Raw genomic sequence first — 21,494 nt, 5'->3', positions numbered from 1 at the left:
TTGTGTACTTTTCAAAATACGGATCTTGTACATATTTTGTTACCTTTGTCCCTAAATATTTCTTTTTTTTTATGTTAACAAAAGTATAATTTATTATTATACTTTTATTTTTTATAAACATATATTTTTATCCCCAGGGAATAATTCTCTTTCTGATAATATTGTATAGTATACTTTTTAAAAATTCAATGTCTAGTTCCTTACTACAATTAATATATGGAGATATAATTTTTGTATATTGATCTTGTATCCTGTGACCTTAAGATTTTATACATTGATAATTAGATCTTAGAGTAAATAAAAAGTTTGTGTCTCTTTCCAATCTGTATGCCTTTTATTTCTTTTTTCTTGCATTACCGTGCTGGCTAGGATATTTAGTACATTGTTGAATAGAAATGGTGAGAGCATAGTCTTGCCAGTAGGATTGGTGTTTCCTTTTCTTTCATTCCTAGTGTTTGTAATTGATGTCTTTTCTCCTTCTCTTTTTTATTTCTCATCAGTTTGACTAGAGATTTATCAATTTTATTGATCTTTATAAAGAACCAGCTTTTGGTTTCATTGATTTTTCTCTATTATTTTGCTGTATGTTGTGTTCCAGTCCACTAACTTCTGATTTGTAATCCATTTCTTTCTTTCTGCCATGAATTATGTGATCTATTTTATATATCTCGATTTACAGATGAAGAGCCTACCCGAGGTTACACAGCTCGGAAGAATGACCGAGAATGGGCACCTATACCCAGCCTGGCTCCAGCAGTCCCTGCTGCTCTCCTTTCCCCAAATCTTCATAGATGAGATGGAAATAGGGTTAGAGTTCGAATAAACGAGTACTCTGAATTGGGTAAATGTTGGGGAAAGGGAGCAATTAAAAGGTAGGGGTCCAAAGGACATTTTGAGTAGGAAAAACAGCTTTAGAGAAAATGTAAAAATGGACGAATATAGAAATCATGTTGGGGGAATGGCTAAGAGGCGAGTCAAGCAGGGTATGGGTTGTACGGGATGGAGAAATGTAGTGGAGGGTAAAGTTGTTACTCTAAATAATAGGGTACTTTGAAGGTCATGCTAAAATTTGATCTGTTTCATTCTACATGAGACAAGCCAGCAAGGTAGTGACATGGTCAAACTTGTTCTTTTGGATTACCTCTTGGATTATTGGGTGGATGGATTGAGCTGAGGAGAAGCTAGAAGGGATCAAGTGGAACGTTCTTCTACAAGTATGGATATGAAGTAATGAGCTCAACCAGAGGTATGGTTAGACCGGAAGGGAGGAGTTATAGAGGTATTAGAGTTGGCAGGACTCAGAGGCTGATTAGATAAAGGGAAAGGAGAAATTATAGATGTGTCATCTTTCCTATCTTTGGTAACAAAGAGGAGGGTGATGTTATTAATTGAGCTAGGGAATTCTGAAAGAGGAGTAGGTTGGTGGAGGGAGATGTAAGAACTCTGCTTTACATGGATAACTGATCATTTTTAGCATCTTCTCCATCTGCAGGAAGCAGCCAGGTGAGCCATCTAAGGGAGATTCTGTAGGGCAGTTCCAGTGGAGGAGGGAAAGAAAGGAATGGCTTGGGTGAAGAGGGATGGAATTCACAGACCAAAAGCAGGTTTGGAATGATTTCCCTGAGCAGAAAATAGCATGGAGGTTTGGAGAGGTCTTAGGAGTAGCTTGGATCAGCACTTGGTTCCCACAAAACCCCTATCAACTACCCTATCCAAATTTTCTCCCAGGTCTAAGCTTGGTCAAGAATCAGCTGACCCTTCAAGGAACTGTGAAGGCTTGAGCCAGGAGCATTATGGGAGATGGCTAGGGTGGAAAGAAGATTAAAGGATCCCTCCTAGATCTTTCAGACTCCTGGGAGCTCCTTATGACTCTAGAGGCTGGGGGAGTGGCTCAGGAGTGATTGAGATCAAATCTCCTGCCACCCTTGTGGGATGAGGACCCAGAGCAGATCACATTTTATTTAAAATAATAAAAGATCATGGGGTGTCTGTTTGGCTCAGTCAGGTGAGCATACAACTCTTGATCTCAGGATCAGGATTTCAAGCCCCACGTTGGGTATAAAACTTTGTTAAAAAAATGAGAGGAAAAGAAAACATTATGACATTTCTTACTCCCCAGCATACTCATAAGTGTTAGGACTACTCAGTTTAAAAGTTTGATTTATGTATCTCTCAGTAAACCATAAACTCCTAACGATTCACTGGGCCCAGTGTTTAGCCAGAGCTTGGCTGACTCTCATTAATTTGTCCATTCAGTGTCTTTTATGAACACAGAGAGAGAGACCCTGTACTATGGTTGAGTATTCTTTTATTCATCAGAGATTTACTGAGTACTTACTGTGTGCCGAGCCAAGAGCAGAGAACACAGATGTGAACAAGACTGGCAAGGTCTTTACTCTCAAGCTTATGTCTTAGATGGGGGAGTTGATATACACAAACAAAAAAATGGAACAAGATAGCATCAGGTGGTGATGCAAGCCTTGAAGATAATGGAAGAGAAAAATCTGATAGGGAGAAACTTGGAGAATGACTCTGGACATATTCATGAGGGTAACTTTGACCTCATACCTGAATGGTAGGAGGGAGTGAATCATGAGGTGATGGGGGGAAGGGAGGGTTGGGAAGAAGGGGGAGTGAACTAGGAGATGATAGTGGATGGGAGTCAAGGGCCAGATCATGTAGAGCTTACAGAAAAAGGGAATTCTAAGTGTAATTGGAGTGTTTGATCTGGTAGATATGTGGTGCTATAATCATGTTTTCTCTTTGTGAAGATCCTCTGGCTCTTGTATGAAAAATGAGTGGGCCAAATGAGGAAGGAAGGAGACCAGATGAACAGGGTATTGGGAGGGTCTAGGTGGGACATGATGGAGGCTTGGACCAGGTGATGGTGGAGGTGGAAAGAGGGTATGTCTGGATGCAGATCCAACCAATTGGACATAGAATGTGAGATAATGGAGGAGATCTTGGGTGACTCCTGGGTGAGATGATCAACCATCTTGGTTTGCCTGAGACTGAGGAGTTTCCTGGAACAGGGTTTTCAGGGTTAAAATAAGGACAAGTCCCAGGGAAACCAGGACGGGTGGTCACACTACTCCTAGGTTTTGGGGCCAAGCAATAGAGTGATTATTGATTGTGCCGTATACTGAAATAAAGAGCACTCCAGGAGAACAGATTTGGAGCCATACATCAAGAATTCTAACATCCATGTGGAGGAGCGGACAACTGGATATATGCATCTGAAGCCCAAGGGAAAGGTTAGATTCAGACAGAAATCTGGGAGCCAGCAGCCTGTAGATGGAATTTAGCACAGTGGGAGAGATCACCCAGGGAGAGTGTGTACGTAGAGTATGGAATCAGGTTGAGGGTGAAATTTGGATTCTCCCAACATTTTGAGGTTAAGCAGAAGGGAAGCAGTTACACAAGAGATTAAGAATAGGCAGTGAAGCGGGAGGCAAACCAGGAGAATGTGGTGTTGTGAAAGCCTGGAGGAAAAAAAAGAGTTTTCTGAAGGTCAGAATGGCCAAATATTGCTCAGTACAATGAAGACAAAAAAGTGGACTTAATAAAGACAGTCCTTGAGAGAGAGAGAGAGAGAAACCAAGAAATAGACTCTTAACTACAGAGAACAAACTGGCAGTTACCAGAGGGGAGGGGGCAGGGGGTGGGTGAAACAGTGATGTGTCCTGATGAGCGCAGGTGATTAAAATAAAAACAGGAAAGGAAGGGAGGGAGACAGTCCGTGCTCCCAAGGAGTTCTAGTCTTGTGGGGTGACTGAAAGTCCATTGCCATACAGGGATGACCAGCACAGGACGCCGGGCAAGGACGGGGGACTCCTCTCTGGGCTGCACCTTGCAGGAGAGTGGAAAACAAGAGCAGACAGAGGCGGGTTCTGCAGGCAGAGGAGGACACCCCCCACCCCCCCGCAAAGATATGGGCAACCGTAGGGGTTTCGGGAACGGCTGGGGGATACCAGGGGGTACCCAGGGCAGGGGCGGGGGTCCAGCCGCCAAACGCCATCACCCAAGATGAGATCCCTAAAGTGTCTGTTGGACTTCGTGAGCTGGAAATAAGTGCTTATCTTCATAAGCAGTTATCAGCCTGGTTTTACCCATGTTCAAGGAGCTGCGGGGGGCAGAAGTCAGACTGTGAGTAACTGGGAGGCACAGAATGGGGCACTGGGAGAAGCGGAAGGAAGGAGAGTAGGGGATATGGTAGCTGGGGGCGGGGGTGGGCGTGGGAGCGGGGCTTACTGAGCAGGCATGTGCATCTGTACGTGTGCGTGTGCACACATGCTTGAGGGGAACAGACACCAGAAGAGAGGGAATGTGTGACAGTACAGGGGAGAGGAGACAATTGACGGAGGAAGCTGTCTGAGCCAGTGAGGGACAGGCGCTTACGAGATGCGAACACGGTGGAGAAGGTGGAGCTTGGATGCAAGGAGGAAGGAGAGCCAGAGGGGCGGAAATACAGGGGAGGTCACACCCGTGGGCCTAGGGAGATGGAACTATGTGGTCCAGTCAAGGCTGTGTCTTCTGACTTCCCTTGTTCCCCCTTGGCTTGCCGATGGGGCCTGTTACAGTGACGCGGGCCGGAAGACTGGCCACATACCCAGCAAGAGGCAGGCGGCAGGTGGAGAGTGAGTGACAGGGGCTGCCACCTGTTTCCTCCCTCCAGGGACCTGGGGCGATGCTCTCCTGGGCCTGAGAGCAGCGAAGGGGGACAGATGAATCGGGAGGGTAGTTTTGCAGCACGCATACACTGGAGGACAAGCGGATATGCTGTGGCCGCCTGTGAGTTTGGGCTCATCAGCACAGGAAGTGAAACAAGGCTTTCGTTGATCGATTAGGAGGCAATCTGAGAAGCCAGAGATACTGTAGGAAAGCAAGGAACAGGTGGGAAGGGAAAAGAGGAAGGAGGGTGTTAGAAGGAGCCAAACTATATCAGAAAGTGGGATATTCAAGTTCATGTTTTCCACGTTGGAGTAAATCTGGGTGGTCGGATGGTTTAAGGCATGGCCTTGGGTGTGAGGAACTTACTGGAGTGGGGCTGACTGTCCCTGGAGACGAGGACAGTGAGGCATGGTGGGGTTAGGACACTGGATAGTTCATTCACATTGGCACTGAAATCACCCCGAATGAGAGGGGGACGAGGCGTGGAGAGGAAGACGCTGAACCAGGAACCAAGGTCTCTGATGAGTGTGTGGCAGAGACCAGCAGGTGGGTGGTAGCAGACAAGAGGGAAAGAAACCCGTTGGCTGAAGGCCGGAGCCAGTTCTACATGAAGACAGAAGCATAATGGTGCCTTATGCACTTACTGAACTAAACTGAGCCAAAGTGCTGTGTTAGTTCCAGGAAATGCCCAAGTCAGCACCAGCTGCCATTTTCTAGGCAAACCCGAGGTCAGACGTTAAAGTCAGCACAACGAGAACATTGCTTGAGCTGTGGATTCAAGAAAGGACTCTGAGAAGAAGTAACAGGTGGACTCTGGGCCCATCTCTCTGGTTCCACCTGGCCCATCTCTTGCCCCAGCAAAGGATGGACCTTCTTCAGTCCTCCCCTCCCCGTCTGGGGAGCTGCCAGGGCCAGTGCTCCACTCCACGACGCAGTCCTGGCAGGAGAAATCAGCCAGCCATCTTGGGCTGGCGTCCTTCCCAGGAGAAGGCAGAGCAGAGCCTTTTGAGATGGAGCTGAAGGGGGCACATTTCAGGCGCACTTCTCACCCGTGAGCAAGGGCTCATTAGCCAAACGATCATCTTCCCAGGCCCGTTGTCAGACCGACTTAAAAATAACCTGAGCTGTCTCCCCACCCCTCTGCAGGGGAGTGCAAGTCGCTTCCTGCTCAGACAGAACCCACCCAAACCTCAGCCCTTCTAGAACACTCGCACCATCCACACATTCCTCCTGGAGAGGGATGTGAACACATTCCAGGCTCACTACTCCCTCTTGTTCTCCGAACTCACTAGCCTCACGTTGCTCACTTTGCTTCGCAGATCCCTTCACATTACCTTGACCTTGGAGAGTTGGAGTGCCTCAGTTTTCAGGCCTTGATCTCCGCCTCCTCCCTACTTGCACTCACTTCCTTTGTGACCTCAACCAGCCTCTTGGCTTTACTACCATCCAATCCCGAAAAATGCCGAATGTGCTTCCCTACTCCCGAGACAGACTCTCATCGTAGATATCCAGTCACCTCCTTGGCATCCCCACTTGGGTATCTCAGAGGCATCTCCGGCTTAACATGCTTGGAACTGAACTTGAGTTTCCCCACTCTTTCTCCTGCCACACCCACTCCTCCCGCCCTCCTCCCGCTCAGTCATTGGCAACTCCTTCCTCCAGTGGCTCAGGCCAAACACCTCAGAGTCATCCTGACTCCTCCCTTCCCCTCCCAGCCCGCTTAGTCTCTCATCTACCAGCCAGTCCTTCTGCTCTGCCTTCAACAGATACCGAGGATCTCACCCTTTCATGCTGCAACAGCACGAACTAAGCTATCCCCAGGTCTTGCTTGGATTATTGCAATAGCCTCTTACCTGAAATCTGCTTCAACCCCGTTCCAAACAGCAGACAGAACAATCTTCTAAAAAATGCTAAACCATGAGGATCATGGCACCCCTCAGGCAACCCTCCAATGGTTCTCCACCTCATGGAGTATAATAGCAAAGTTCTTTACAAAGTTCCTTGAACGATGCAGCCTCCCTCACCTCCTATTCCTCATTCTCTCTGCTTCAGCTACACTGGCCTCTTTGTGTCTCAAACATTCCAAGAATGTTTCTGCCTCAGGTCCTTTGCACTGAATTCCTCTGCCTAAAACACATTCTGCCCAAAGCCACATGGTTGGTTCTCTCAATTCTTCCAAGTTTTTCTTCAAATGTCATTCTTCTCAGTGAGGTCTTTCTGTGTACCCTACATATGGAACATATGGAACGTCAGAGGTCAGCATCTACTAGACTCCCGCCTCCTTTACTCTCCGTTGTCCTCAGGAAACTCATCATTGCCTGAGACTATATATATCCATTAAGCATAAATTCTATGGGACTTTGTTTTAAAATTCCCGAATCCTCTGTAGCTAGAACAGTACCTGGCCCACAGAAGGTCCCAAATATCTGTGGGGTAATTGTGGCTGAATTCAGTCAGCTGTAGGGAAACCTCAGCATCCTGCAGTCTTCTAGGTACCACCACTAGTACAGCAGTTTTCATCATAAAAACGTCCTCGCTCAAGCCCTTCTAGAAGCACGAATTAAATCACTTGCTTGTCTCGGCTTTTATGTATTTACACACACCTACGGAATCCCAGCTGAGATGTCCCTTGTCTTTTCCCTTGCTTCCTAATCCCTATAAGAAAGTTAAGGGGGGGGGAGCACCTGGGTGGCTCGGTAGGTTAAAGCCTCTGCCTTTGGCTTAGGTCATGATCCCAGGGTCCTGGGATCAAGCCCCGCATCGGACTCTCTGCTCAGCAGGGAGCCCGCTTCCTCCTGCCTCTTTGCCTACTTGTGATCTCTGTCTGTCAAATAAATAAATAAAATCTTAAAAAACAAAAATAAAGAAAAAAAGAAAGTCAACAGGGGCAGATGACCTAGTCTGCAGGTGAACATTAACCATGACTATTAACACCAGACGCACTAAAAATTACTCTTGTTGTTATTCTTTATAGAGCAGAGGAATCTGGTGTAATCTTGTAACTATGTAAGACTCTCAGCCAAATATGTTGACGTGGTAGTCAACGTCTTGAAACCTAGCTTTCTGTTGATCAGGTTTTCAGGAGTCCAGAGTTGTGATCCCAGTGTTACTGTGGAATTGTCCCAACTCTGGGTTCTTCTCGGGTTTTCCAGTGTCCTCCAGGGGGAAGATGCAGGCTTTGGACGAGGTGATCAGTAAGATCTTTTCTTGACCTAAAATTGTGGTTTTCTTGGAAGAGAAGCATTCTTGTTCTTGCATCACTAAAATGCAGCTGGTTATCTCGTTGGTTTTCCCAAAGAAACATTGTTTACACCAAAGGAACAAAAGCACAAGACACTGTGACCTTTGTGTTGGTCCGGGGCAGAAACCCAATTCAGACTGGCTGAAGCCACGAAGGGCACCTACAGGCTGAAATCCCAGGGATGCAGATTTCAGCGAGCCGGGTCCGGGGGCTCATGGGATGGAAGTGGGTCCCGGGGTCTCTTCACCTCACGCTCCACTTTCTCTTATACTGGTTTCCCTTTCAGCCTTCTGCTCGAGGATCCCAGGAGCACCAAAGTGACAGCTGCCAGCTTCAAAGCCAAGAGACAATGGGCTTCTACCCAAGAACTCTGGGGTCTTCTTAAAACCTACATCTCCTTGATTTGGTTGGAGTCATGTGTCCTCTCTTGAGCCGATCACTACGGCCAGGGGAACAGAAAGTCAGACTAGCCCTATCTGGGTCACAGCCCCAGCCCCCTGACCTCCAACAGACCTGGGGTTGGGGTGAGGTCAGCCCATCCAACCACGCGGGCAGAGAATAGCAGGAGGGAGGATGTCAGAAGGAAACTCAGGGAGCTATGAACAGAAGAAAGGGGATTAGATATTGGACAAGTAAAAATGGTAGACATGTATTTCAGGCCTCATTAAGGGCTGATTTTCTTATAGGTACTGTTTTAATTTCCCCTAGCTGCTGTAACAAATCATAATCAGGGCAGCTTAAAACAACCCAAATCTCTTCTCTCAGAGTTCTGGAGGCCAGAAGTCCAAAAATCAAGGTGTTGCCTGGCCAACACTCCCTCTGGAGGCTCTGGGGGAAAATTCCTTCTTTGCCTCTTCCAGCTTCTGGTGGCTGTGGCTGTTTTTGATTTGGGGCTGCATTGATTCAATCTCTTTCTCTGTGGTCACATTGCCCCCCACCCCATCTGTTTCAAAACTCCCCTAGCCTGTCCCTTATTGAGGACACTTGTCATGGAATTTAAGCACCCACCCAAGTAATCAGGATAATCTCCCCATCTCAGGATCTTTAATTTAATTACATCTATAAAGACCTTGTTTCCAAATAAGGTCACATTCATAGATTCCAGGGGTTTGACATGGACAGCTTTTGGGGGGCTGTTTCTCAACGCACCTCCCGTACTAAGCCAGAAGCATAGTGACATGTAAGTGACTAAGGCCTCAAAATGGATGAGAGAATCAGAATCATTTCTAAATATGACTGATGTATTTTATCCAGGTGCTTTGTTGCCTTTTAAAGAAGTAAAATAAAAACTGCTGCAGGGAAAAACAAACAACTAAATTTTTAACCAGCCCACAAAGCATGCATGGTTTTTATCTCAACATACGAACGCTCCTGCCCTCTTCAACACGTAACTGTCGAAACAATGGCTGTTTTTTATTTGCTCTTTCTACGCCTTTTCTGCCTTATATTTAGCTCCTTTGATAAAATATCTTTTGTTTGTTTGTTTTATTTATTTGAGAGAGAGAACAGGAGCAGGGGGAGCAGCAGAGGGAGAGGGTGAAGCCAACTTTCCACTGAGCTAGGAGACCGATGCGGGGCTCGATCCCAGGACTCAGAGATCATGACCTGAGCTGAAGTTAGATGCTTAACCAGACTAAGCCACCTGAGCACCTTTAAAATGTCTTTCTTAGCAGTATTAATACTGATCATAACTGAAGAACAAGATCTTGAGTGAAAAAATCACTGGTGAGAATACAGCACAATTGGAAAAGTATTTTCAAAACGGATTTCTTATTTCAAATGAGTAAAAAAGAAATGTTCAAAATCTCAACTGCCAGCCTTTTCTTGTCTAGGTAAAGGTTCCAAGGAACCCCAGGCTGGGTTAGAGATACATAATGCAAAAATCTCGTGAAGAAATCAACAGGAACCCCTACACCTCAAGGAAGATAGTGGCAGAATACATGTTTTCAAATATATGTCATTTCATCCCTGTTTCCACCCACATTCGGCCCAAGCAGCTGCCTTTACTGGTTGCTCAGGTTGGACTGGAAGTGCACAGGCTGCTGGTATTTTCCCTGGGGGCATCTTGGCAGTCATTCTGGTGGTTCAGATCCTTCCATATCACAGGGGCTGGGAGGTGGCTCCGTGCGGCATTGGCAGGACGAGTCTTACAGGTGTTTCACGAGACCGGGGAATGGAGTTGGGGGGCGGTGTCTGATCCCTGGTCCTTTCAGGCTCCCCAGCTCCGGAACTCAGGGGCACAAATCCTTACCTATGAGTCTCAGGCCCAGCTCTGCTTTGCTGTCCAGTGAAGCTTTCTCAGCTAGAAGCCCACTGGCCCTGAGAAGGGAGGAAAAAGCTGGGGGTTAGAGGCTTCTGGTGCCCTTCCGCATCTGTAGAATGGGCTCAGTTTCCACCTGGCACCCAGGAAATCAACTTGCATATGTCGGCAGAGTGAATTCCCAGAGTTGGAGGCACGATGACATAATGGCAAGAGTTCTGGCCTTCTCTGCCCCCACTTGCTCAGTGACCTTAATCAGCCTCTTCTCATCATAGCTTCTCAGTTTCCCATCTTTAACACAAGGATTGGACTAGATGTTCCCTGAGGCATCTTCCAGCTTCATTATCTAGGAGCTGTGTACACATTATGTCCAGTTTGAGCACTGGGATACCTGGGAAGGCTCACTGTTTCTTTTTTCCAGAAAACACTCCCTACACACACCCCGATGTGGCTGATGGCTCTATTCCGCAGACCCCCCCCCCCAAAATGAGGCCCAAAAGTACAGGAATGCGGTTAGAGTTAAGAGCCGTTCCCAACGAGGGGCCCCTGGGTGGCTCTGTCGGTTTAGGGACTGACTCTTGGTTTTGACTCAGGTTGTGATCTCCGGATTGGGAGCCTGTGACCGGCTCTGCGCTCAGGGAGGGAGTGTGCTTGGGATTCTATCCCCCTCCCATCTCCCTCCTCCTCTGCTCTTCCTCCTCGATTTCTCTTGAAAAATAAATAAATAAATAAAATCTTTTGAAAAATTAACTGAAAAAAAGAGTTGTTACCAGCTCTGACAGCATCAGTCATTCACCAAACATGAATTAAGTGTCCCAGGTTGGTGCCAGGGCTGTAAAGACGCATAAGAAGAGCTCCTGCCATGGGCAGCCCAGAGCCCAAGGAAGCAGACAGACGAGTAAATCAAGGATTGCATTTCAGTGTGATAAGTTCCACCATAGGGTTATTAATAAGGCATCATGACACATAGAGGATGGATATACAAACGTATCTGGGGTACAGTCAAGCAAGCATGGCTTCCCGGAGGAGGTGACACACGGGCAGACACAGTTTCCTAGGTGGAACAGGGATCGAATCCCGTAGAGTGCTCCCAGGAAGGAGGCTCCCTCAACAGACACTTGGCAGCTGCCATGCAACACCTTGCTTCCTCTAAAGGCAGGTGTCTCTCTCATTTGTCTAATGGTTCCCTTGGGTCTAACACACGGATCAGAACGGTCTGCCTCTAATGGGAGCCCCAGGGGCAGGTTCCCGGTAAGCTAGGGAAGCACACTGAACCCCAGCTTTGATACGGACAGACAGCAGAACTCTGGGTCCAGCAATATCATTTTTGATATGCCAGTTTTGAATGCTTACCACCTGTATTTTGTGCACAGAACAAATTCCCTCCTTTTCTTCCCCTCCTCTTTTCCTTTTCTGGTGCAAATCAGGGGGAAGGGACATAAAAGCTGTTGGTTTCTGAGCGTGTTCTAAGGTCTCACTCCGATTCCCCTTAGTCATGGCAGGCTTCTTGGAGGAAGTGCTCGGAAACAAAAGTAAGAACTAGCTTGACTAATGAGTCTGACATCCAGGGCCCCTCGCTGCCCACACCCGTGCGTACCACCCTTCCCGGCATCTGACCTTTGTTCCTCTGCTAACCTCCCGCCAAGTAGAACCAGCTCTGACCACTCGCCCTTTTCCGTTCGGCGGCTGGACATGTCCCCTCGGTCCGTGATTCAAAGCTCTTTCGGCCAAACTGGTTCTCCGCGCCCCGCGCCTGGGGTTGGGGACCTGCGGGGCTGCCCCGGATCCTCCCGCTGGCTGTGAATTACCTTCGGCGGCGGCGGCGGCGGCGGCGGCGGCGGCGCGGCCCCGCCTCCCCTCGGCCGGCCGGCGGTTCAAGTGCAGGTTCGCAGCTGGGAGCGAGAGGCGACACCCCTCGCTCGCGCAGAGCAACCTGCTCCTTGGGCGGCTGCGGGCGGGAGGGACAGCGCTCGGCGCGGCGCCCAGCGGTCGGCGAGGGAGCGTCGGAACCCCCCCCCCCCACCCCGGCGCGCCGATTGCCGGGCGTTAAGTTGAGGAGGCGTCCGAAGCGGGCTCCCGGCGGGGAGGCGGCGGCTGGAGCGGGAGCCCGGCCCGGCCCGGCCGGGGTTAAGTCTCGCTGCTCCCCGCTGCCCGGCTGGCGGCCCGCCGCCTTCAGTGAGAGGCCGGCGCCCGGCGGGGACCCCTCTCCGGCCTCCCCTGCCTCTTCCGCCCCCCCCAACCCGCCCCGCCTGCGGGAGGGCGGACAGTGGGGGTCGCTGGGCCGGAAGCCCCCCCAACACCCCGCGCGCGCGCCCCGGGGGGGGGCCGGAGCGAGAGGGGCTTCTGGACGCCGAGATGGCCGATGAGATTGACTGGCTGGACTTGCCCGGCCGGTGGACCTACGGAGTGGACCGCGGTGGGAGAGTCTTCTTCATCAAGTACGTTGGTCTCTCTCGTTTTGCCTTTTTTTTTTTTTTTTTTCGAGTTTTCCAACTTGGAAGGTGGCAGGGCTGGGGGCCGGCTGAGCGGTAGGGGGAAGCGGTGGCTGGAACAGCGGGCATGACTAATAAGTTTATCACCATGCCTGTTTGAATGCGTCTCCCGCCTTTTCCTCAATGGGTCAAAGTCCAGCCTCGGCTGGGGCCTGCCCTCCTCTGGAAAGGCAGGGTGCGGCGGGGCAGGTGCGGGCCTTTCCGGCTCCGCCCCCCCCTCCCCAGTCACAGGGGGCCACTGGCCGCCCAGAAGAGGATGCATGGACCCAGTGCCTAGCGGGCCCGTCCTTCCTTTCTGCTCGGTCCACTGAAAGGGCCAGGGGGCCGTTCTTTCTCTTGCCCCCTCCCCCGATTTTCCAGGGAGAACACTTGGCTGAGTGACATCACGTGGGGAGACCCTGCCTCTGCCGCTCGTCCTGGCTTGCCTCACCCCAGGGCTTGGTGTTCCCAGGCCGGCAGCCCCTCTCCCTTCCTGCTTCTTTCTGGGGCTGTGGTCAAGGGGAAGGAGAAGATACCCACAGAGCATTTGGCGTTCTTTAAAGAGAGGAAGTCTTTGCTGTTCTCTGTAATATATTAGGACCGCTATATTAATTTCATAAACCAAAATGGCTCTGGCATAATCTCATTATAACAGAGTGGCCCCGATGGTGCTATTTTGGCCCGCTCCTGCTATCCTCCTTCTTTGCCAGTATAGAAATCTCCCGATAATACAGCAAGTCTAGAAGCACAGCAGTCTCAACTGTTACCCACACCTGATGGGTTTTTTTCCCCTTCCTCAAGATAGCCACTCACAGAACATGAGAGCTGAAAGGAACCTTGGCTGCAGCCCCCTCATTTCTCAGTTGGGGAAGAGAGTCTAATCAGAGCTCAGACTAAGCTCCAGACCCTCGGACTTTAGTGCCCTGCCTTCCCCCCTACCCCTGACCCGCCTTTGCAGCTTCCACACCTGCTTTAGGTCCTTCTGTAATTAGCATCACCATGATCATAATTGATGCTGTAATTAGATTATCTTAGAAAAGAACTCCACGAAAGTTCTTGACCCTGGGTCAGAACTTCCCTGGTATTAAAACTGTAGTCTGTGGTTTGAGACTTTGGAGTCCATAAAAATCACCTGAGGAATTTATGAGAAAAGGCCGATTCCCGAGCCCCACCTCTGGAGATGGTGAGTCCCACCGGGGTGGAGTGTTTCCATGAGCTCCCCAGCCCGCGTGGTTAATTTGCCTCTTCTTGTCTTCCTTCCCAAACTCTCACCCGCCTTCCAGCTTCTCTTTCTCCCCGTGAACGTTTGAGTGGTCCCTCTGTGTGTGGCACACCACTTGGCATTAGAGAGAAAACCCAGTAAGAGACGGGTTATCCCCTGAAGGTGGTAGGGAGAAAATGCAGATAAGTACTTAGGAAATAAGAAGATATCTTCTAGAGGTATTTGCATGATGGTCTAGGAACACAAGGAAGAAAGAACTAGAAGTCTCCTTTCTCCAGGGAGTGGAGGGAGGGCCTTCTGGAGGAGACCTTTGAGCTTATTCTGGAGCAGAGGACCCGGGAGAAAGGGGCCCCAAAGCAGAGGCCTGTGGGAAGGCGGGTGTCAGCGGGTGCCAAGACACAAATTATCTAGAATACTCTGAGGGGGTCAGTGGACATGGAGCAGGGGCTACTGGGGTGCTGCAGAAGAGGGGGCAGGGTGCATGGGAAGGGGTAGCCCTGTGCATTTGGCTAAGGTCTTTTTTTTTTTTTTTAAAGATTTTATTTATTTATTTGACAGAGAGAGATTACAAGTAGGCAGAGAGGCAGGTAGAGAGAGAAGGAGGAGGAAGCAGGCTCCCTGCTGAGCAGAGAGCCCGATGCGGGACTCGATCCCAGGACCCCGAGATCATGACCTGAGCCGAAGGCAGCGGCTTAACCCACTGAGCCACCCAGGCGCCCTTGGCTAAGGTCTTTGAACGTGGTCCTGCAGGTGGTGGGAATCCAGAGAGGATTTTTCAAAGAGGATCGTTATACTTAGACCTGGAAGTGCCCTCTGACAGCCCGGGGGGGGGCAGGTGACAGTTTGAACACAGAACACAGAGGTGGGGGGAGAAACTTGGCATATGGAGGCAGTCAGAGGCAACGGCCAAAGTCCATGAGAGAGCTGACGGGTTGGATTTCAGCAGTGAGGATAGACAGAGGGGATACAGAAGTCTGTAGGAGTAGAAGCGAGGGTGTTCATTTACTGCCTGAGTGTGGGAGAAGAGAGGGAAAAGGAAAAATCAAAAACGAATCTCAGAGACTTTAACTAGAGTTTGACGGAGATCAAGAATATGAGGAACAGGTTGTAGGGGGGAGTACACATTCAGAGGGAAGTATTGAACTTGAGGTCCTCGTGGGACCAGCAGGAAGTGATGTCTGACAGGCAACCTGAGGTACAGGATGTTCAAGAGAGTGGCCTGGGCTGGAGAGGGGTCACTCACTGCATAGGGATGGAACCATCTAGAAGTATGTGACCAAGAAAACAGGGGTGCCCAGTCAGCACCAGCGTTGAAGGAAGGAATAGAGGAGGAGGGGCCAGGGATCTCAGGATGAACAGCACCAGGGCCAAGGCAGGGCCTTGCCCTAGAAGGCTGAGGTTGTGGGGTGGTGGGGGTGGAGTGGGGGGGTGAGGTTGGGAGGAGTTGTTAGGAGGAAGGGATGGCCAATACGAAAAGGCCAAATGAGCTGAAGACTGGAGAGCATCTATTGGATTTAGGAACTGGGGAGCTCTTTAATGACCTTTAGGAAATGCGGTTTCAGGGAAGGGCTGAGGACAGAAAGCAGATTGCAGAGGATGGGTGAGAGGGAGAGCAGGAAGTGGAGACAGCTTGAAGGGATTAGTTTCCAAGAAGGATGCTGGGCCACTAAGAAGGGGAGCCTGAGATAGGAAGGTGGAAGGGGAGGTGGGATTGAGAGGGGGTTCAGACTGGAAGACACAGACCAGAGTGGGGCTAAAGGGGTAATTACCTGAGAGAGAGAGAAGTTGAAGATATGATCCTATGATGCTCAATAGGATGAGGCTCTAGAAAAAACAGGCCCTGATGGGGACTATAACCCAGGCAAAGGCCACTTTCTCCCTAGTGCAGAAGCAAGTATTAAGGTGGGGATATGGGTACGTTTGGGGGGTTGCTGGTTGGGCGTATTGAGGAAGCTCTTGCCTCATGGTTTCTATTTTTTCTTGAAGTAAGCCATACAGATTGTCCATTGAGAATGGGGGCGGGGGAGAGAAGAAGCAGGGGTGGGCCTTGAGGCTGGTGGGGAAGCTTTAGAACACTCTGCAAATGGCAGCTGGCAGGGCCCCTGAAGAAGATTCCAGGAGGCCCGTAGTGCCCAGAGAAGCATGGGGACTGTGGGTTTGCAGTGACATCAGTCTTCCCAGTTTTATAGTTTCCTGTCAGCCCAGAGCTGGAGTGGAGATAGCCCAGGATTGCATCGTTCTGGGCCAGGTGCTGACAAGGGGAGAGCAGCAGAACACAAGGAGGAAGGGGAAGGTGTGGTGGGGTTGTGTCCACCTCTGCAACCCTGGGATGGTCCATGATATCCAGGAGGGGTGGGGGTAGTCGTGCGGTCTGAGGGAGCAACTGTGAGAGGAGAGGAGGAATTGGGGCCCACAGGTCTCGGGGTGGCTGAGTTTAGCATGGGCGGCGTTTCCCCACCCTGGGTTTCCTCTCCCACAGCCTCCCAGGGCTGAAGCCCACATCACAGGGCATCGCTGAGGGCTCTGGGGACACCAGAGCAGGACTCTGTTTCTTCTCTCCTCCTCAGAGGCCTGAGTCAGCTGGGGAATCCCCCCTTGTACGTAGCAGGTGTCCAGACGTAGAGAAACTGTACTGAAATCCAGTGAAAAGAAAGCCTGTGTCCACATGAAGACCTAGACACAGAGATTCATAATTCATAGCAGCTTTATATGTAATGGTCCAAACTGAAAACCACCTGAATGTCCATGACCATGGTATAGCCTATGACGGAATATTGCTCAGTAATGAAACAGAATCAACTATGAACACATGCAGCCTCAGGAAAGGAGGAGAAAGAGGAAGGAAAGGGAAGAGAGGAAAGAAGGAGGAAGAAAAGAAAGAAGTCAGACAAAGGAATCTAGCTTACATGATTTCATTTATATAAAGATCTAAAACTTGAGAACACACAGACTAATCTATAGTGACAGGAAGCAGATCAGTTGTTGCTTGGAGGAGGAATTGCAAGGGGGCACAAAGAAAAATTGGGGGAGGGGCCCTGGGTGGCTCAGTGGGTTAAAACCTCTGCCTTCAACTCAGGTCATGATCTCAGGGTCCTGGGATTGAGCCCCACATCGGGCTCTCTGCTCAGCAGGGAGTCTGCTTCCTCCCACCCCGCCTGCATATGATCTCCCTCTGTCAAATAAAATCTTTAAAAAAAAAAAAAAAAGAAAAAGAAAAATTGGGGGAGTCACATCTTGATTTTGGTGATAGTTTCACAGGACGTATGTCAAAACTTTGAATTGTACACTTTAAGTATGTGCAGTATTGTATATCTTACTTGAAAAGAAATTTAGTGGAACCCTTCTTAGTGGGGTTTACTATATTAATTAAAGCATTAATGAGACTTTGAAACCAGTGAGTAGAATCCTGTCCTGGGCCCAATGGCCCCACCCTAAAGCCTGGATGATACAGGTGATCTGAGGCTCCTCTCCTCCATGACCTTGGATTGCCTGAGAAGGTCAGATGCTTCCTGCCGGGTCTCATCCGGCTCTGCAAAACTGAGTCTCACTTGGTTGGGGACGTGGTGAGAAATGCTGATGGGTTCATCTTCCTTCCAACCCAGACCCAGAGGATCTGCAGTGGTGGGGAGCCCACTTTGCTGGGAGTAAGATACTAGAATCGGGGCTTCTTTACTTATTGATTGTATGATTTGAGGCAAGTTCCTTAACCTCTCTGAACCTCAGATTCATCATCTGTAAAATTCCCAGTATGAGGGACTGTTGTGAAAGAAACTGTTTGGCACTGCGGATGCTCAGGGACCTAGCCTCCTCCTTTCGTATCCATTGAGAAGCTGCCCATTAAGGACCTTCCCTGTTCTCCCCAGAGACTTCACCAGTCACCTCAAATGTCCCCTCTCTAGCAAAGTCTTCATGCTGTTTCCCTTCCTTAATTTCATCCTTATTAGTGCTCCTAGATAATGCTCTGTACGCAGAGCCATAGTAGGGATGCCATATACTTCCTGTTCCATCATTTTGCAACTATTTTTTCTGTGTCTGTTGCCCCCCGCGGGTTATAAATTCTTTGAGGTCAGGGTCAGATGTTATTCATTTCCGAATCCTCAGTGTCCGCCCAGGCAATGCTTTGTGAATGAATGAATGAATGAATGAATGGTGGTATGGATTCACTCATCTCAGGTGTCTGGGATCGGACAGTCAGTGTTGATGTGACTTTGGAGAGCGGTGTGCTAATCAGGGAGGCCTTCTTGTATCTGACATGTTCTTATTGGTCTTCTGCAGTGACGAGGAAAAGTCAACCAGCTGGGTGCACCCTGGCACGGAATACCCCATCCAGAGTGGACACTCCTCCAGCCCAGGTAAGGAGCTCAGCTGTCCCTGCCTTTGCAATCGAGGAGGAAGCCGTGGCTTGAAGCAGCGTCACACATCCCCTGCCCCGACTTTTCTTCTGGCTTTTACTTTTTCCCATGGATGGATTCAGCTTAGCATTTGGACCTCCATCTGGGGGAGGGTGCAGGAGGGTTGGTACTCAGCTTGGGGTCTTTCCAGGTTTCCAGCTCTACAATTAGTATTGTAGAGCACCTTCGGAGGTGCAGATTTGACTCTCTCGCATCCCTCTGCCCAATCAGAAAATCCCATCCATCTTCAGAGCTCCTGACCGAGGCAGAACCCCAGCTCGTGGTGCTGTACCGTAGGACCATATGCCGTGATGGAACCGTTCTCTCTCTCTGTGCTGCCCGATGGAGTCGCCATTAACCCTGTGTAGCTGCTGAGTGATTGACATGTGATTAGTGTGGTGGAGGAACTGAGTTTTACATTTTAATGAGTTTAAACTTAATAGTCCCACCTGGCTAGTAGGAATTCCCTCACACTGGGGAGAACATGAAAGAATAGGAGTCAGGGCCCGCATTGGTGGCTTACTATGGAGAGGGCCCCACTGGTCGCCCCAGAGAACCTCGCAGGCCAGTGACAAAGTGGGGACATGTACAGGCAAGATTTCTGTCTAAACTGGGGAGGGAGAGACACCCAGAAGGAGAAGGGCTGGGGTGCTTCAAGTGGACAAGCGGTCATCTTCAGAATGCCTCCGCTCACCGCCCGCACTGGCCTCGAGCCCTTTGCCTGGCCGCACAGCAGACATGTGGTTCGAGGGGTCTTGGGGCTGCTGGTGCTGCTGGACACATTGGGTTAAGGTGTTGGCCTGCCCAGAGCCTCCTTTGTCTGATATTCTGGGTTGGAGTTGTTGTGTTGTTAGAGCTGGAAGGGACTTCAGGGACCCTGGAGCCCAACTCCTTTTAAAGGTAGGAAAATTGAAGAGCAGAGAGGAAGTGTCTGGCTCAAGGCCACTGCGCTAGTAAGGGAAGCCGTGTTGGGGTTAAATGCTTATGCGCTGGAGGCAGAGGGACCTGAGCTCAAATCTCGGCCCTACTTTCTGTGAGTGTGATCTTGAGCAAGGGGCTGAAATCTTCCGGGGCTTGGCTTCCTCATTCGTAAGCCAGGGATAGGATTAGGAACCTCCGAAGATGATCGTGAAGGCTACCGAGAGAATCACCGCCTGTGGAGGGGACTGCTGCTGTTACTGTCATTATTCTTATTTTTGACATGAAGCAGGGCCTCTGGACCCAAGGCCGGGCTGCGTTCTTCTTCTGGGTTGGTGTTTTTGCTGCTGTCAGTGTTTAAAATCTAATTCCATCTATCTCACTATGACTCCAGGGAGGATCAGAAGATGAATAAGAGCCTTCAAGCCAATTATGTCATTTGGGGCTGCAGCCAACTGGTTGTCCGAGGCTGGGAAGGGGTTAAGATGCCCCTGAAGCTTGCTGGGAGGGCAGCTGCCTTCGCGGGCACTCCGCCTGGACAGGAATATAAGCTCTCTTGGTGTTGCCCGGGCAGAGAGGGCAGTGTGGAGGGAAGTTGCTGGAAAAGACAGGGGACATAATCCACACTGGCCTCTTTCCCAGGCACATCACAGTGGCAGGATTATTTATGATTCTGACCCAATGGGGATCCCTCTACTTGGGGAGACTGCCAACCCACGCCCTTCTGAATGGGAACGTCCTCCCACAGGGACGGAGGGGGAACAAGTAGCATTTATGGAGCAGCACAGAGGAAAGAATGTCAGCTTTGGAAACAGGAGACCAGACTCACAGCCAGGCCCAGACACTTCCTGTGTGACCTTAAGCAAGGTGATTAACCTCTCTGGGCCTCAGTTTCCTCATCGATAAAAATGTTCAAGCCGATGCCTATTATATACCGTGCAAATTAAATGTGGTAACGGTGGTAAAATGTGTAGCTTAGAGGAAGGAAGCCCTAAGGGGTAGCTGGTCTTATCGTTTCTGTGAACCAGGTCCTGAGTGGGGAGGTGGGCTCCTTGGCTTTCCTACCGCATTGAAGCAACAGCATCACCACCAACAGCAAAAAGGAAATACAGACCCTCTAAAGAGGGGTGAGTAAAATGACTGCTAGAAAGTGGGCCCACCATGCTATAGAATAGCTTTGTTTTATAAAAGCTCATACGCAAGGCACATATTTGGCTGGACCAGAAAGGTAGCCATGACTGTCAAGAGAATCCCCACCCGTTTTGCAATATATCAGCCACAGGGCTCTTGCCCAAAAGGATGGATCTCCACCAGCGCCCTGCCTGTCCCCATCTCTGACAGTGGTTTCCCTTGAGTTTCTCAGAAGACTCCCCCTCTGCTTCTGGGTAGAGGTGTCCTGTTGGCCAGGGAGGCAGGATTTTTGTGGGGGAGGATGGGAAGACAAAAGGGTACCTAACAGAGCCGTCTTTGGAGACCAGGGGCTGCCGGCACCTGCAGGGATTGCCCGGGCCCCTCTGAGCTGGGGTCAGCTTCCTCAGCTGTTCAGTTCTCGCTCCCCCTATAAGCCTGCAGTTCTCTGTGCTGAGCATTTCCATGGATCATTTTTTTCAGAGCTGCTAGTAAAAAAAAGTTTTTATAGATCAATCAGACAGGAAATCAGTATGGAAACATTGGCCTTAAATGACACATTAGACCAAAAATGAACTTGATGGATATATACACAACAGTCCACCTCAGAGCAGCAGGACACGCGCTCTTCTGACGTGCACACGGAACGCTCTCATTGAAATGGACACTGGAAAGACAATAGAAAAGATGAACAAAATTGATAAAACTTTAGCTGGACCCACCAAGAAAAAGAAAGGGCTCAAATAAGTAAAATCAGAAATGAAAGAGAAGTTACAACTGACACCCCAGAATTACAAAGGATCATAAGATACTACAATGAATGATAATATGCTAACAAATTACACAACCTAGAAGGGAGGAATAAATTCTAGAAACGTGCCATCTTCTAACACCAAATCACAAAGAAATAGTAAATGTGAATGCGGTGATTACAGTAAGAAGATTCAATCAGTAATCAAAAACCTCCCAACAAGAAACGAGCACCAGATGGCTTCACTAGTAAATTCTACCAAACATTCAATGATTTAATACCAATCTTCTCAAACTCTTCCAAGAAACTGAAGAGGAGGGATTGCTTCCAAATTCATTTTATAAGGCTAGCATTACCCTGATAACAAATCCAGACAAAGACACCATGAAAAAGGAAAACAACAGGCCAATATTCCTGATGAACATAGATGCAAAAATTCTC

General features: G+C 49.5%; 1 protein-coding gene across 11 annotated transcripts in view; it reads left to right on the top strand.

Moving 5' to 3' along the window:
* The first annotated feature begins 12,394 nt into the window (after positions 1 to 12,394).
* The window catches only part of PLEKHA6 (pleckstrin homology domain containing A6), a 141,413-nt gene continuing 132,313 nt past the window's right edge, over positions 12,395 to 21,494 (top strand). For 9 of the 11 annotated variants that reach the window (XM_044267674.1, XM_044267681.1, XM_044267677.1 and 6 more), the window contains exons 1-2: positions 12,395 to 12,610; positions 18,141 to 18,217. In XM_044267674.1, the coding sequence (XP_044123609.1) occupies positions 12,528 to 12,610; positions 18,141 to 18,217 (160 nt within the window). In that variant the 5' untranslated portion in view covers positions 12,395 to 12,527. The remainder of the gene's footprint in view (positions 12,611 to 18,140; positions 18,218 to 21,494) is intronic. The other 2 variants (XM_044267686.1, XM_044267685.1) reach the window with 1 other exon arrangement.

The sequence above is a fragment of the Neovison vison genome, chromosome 10, assembly GCF_020171115.1.
Source record: "Neovison vison isolate M4711 chromosome 10, ASM_NN_V1, whole genome shotgun sequence".
Classification (NCBI taxonomy): domain Eukaryota; kingdom Metazoa; phylum Chordata; class Mammalia; order Carnivora; family Mustelidae; genus Neogale; species Neogale vison.
Note: the sequence above shows the minus strand (reverse complement) of the source record. Positions and strands in the feature narration are given on the sequence as shown.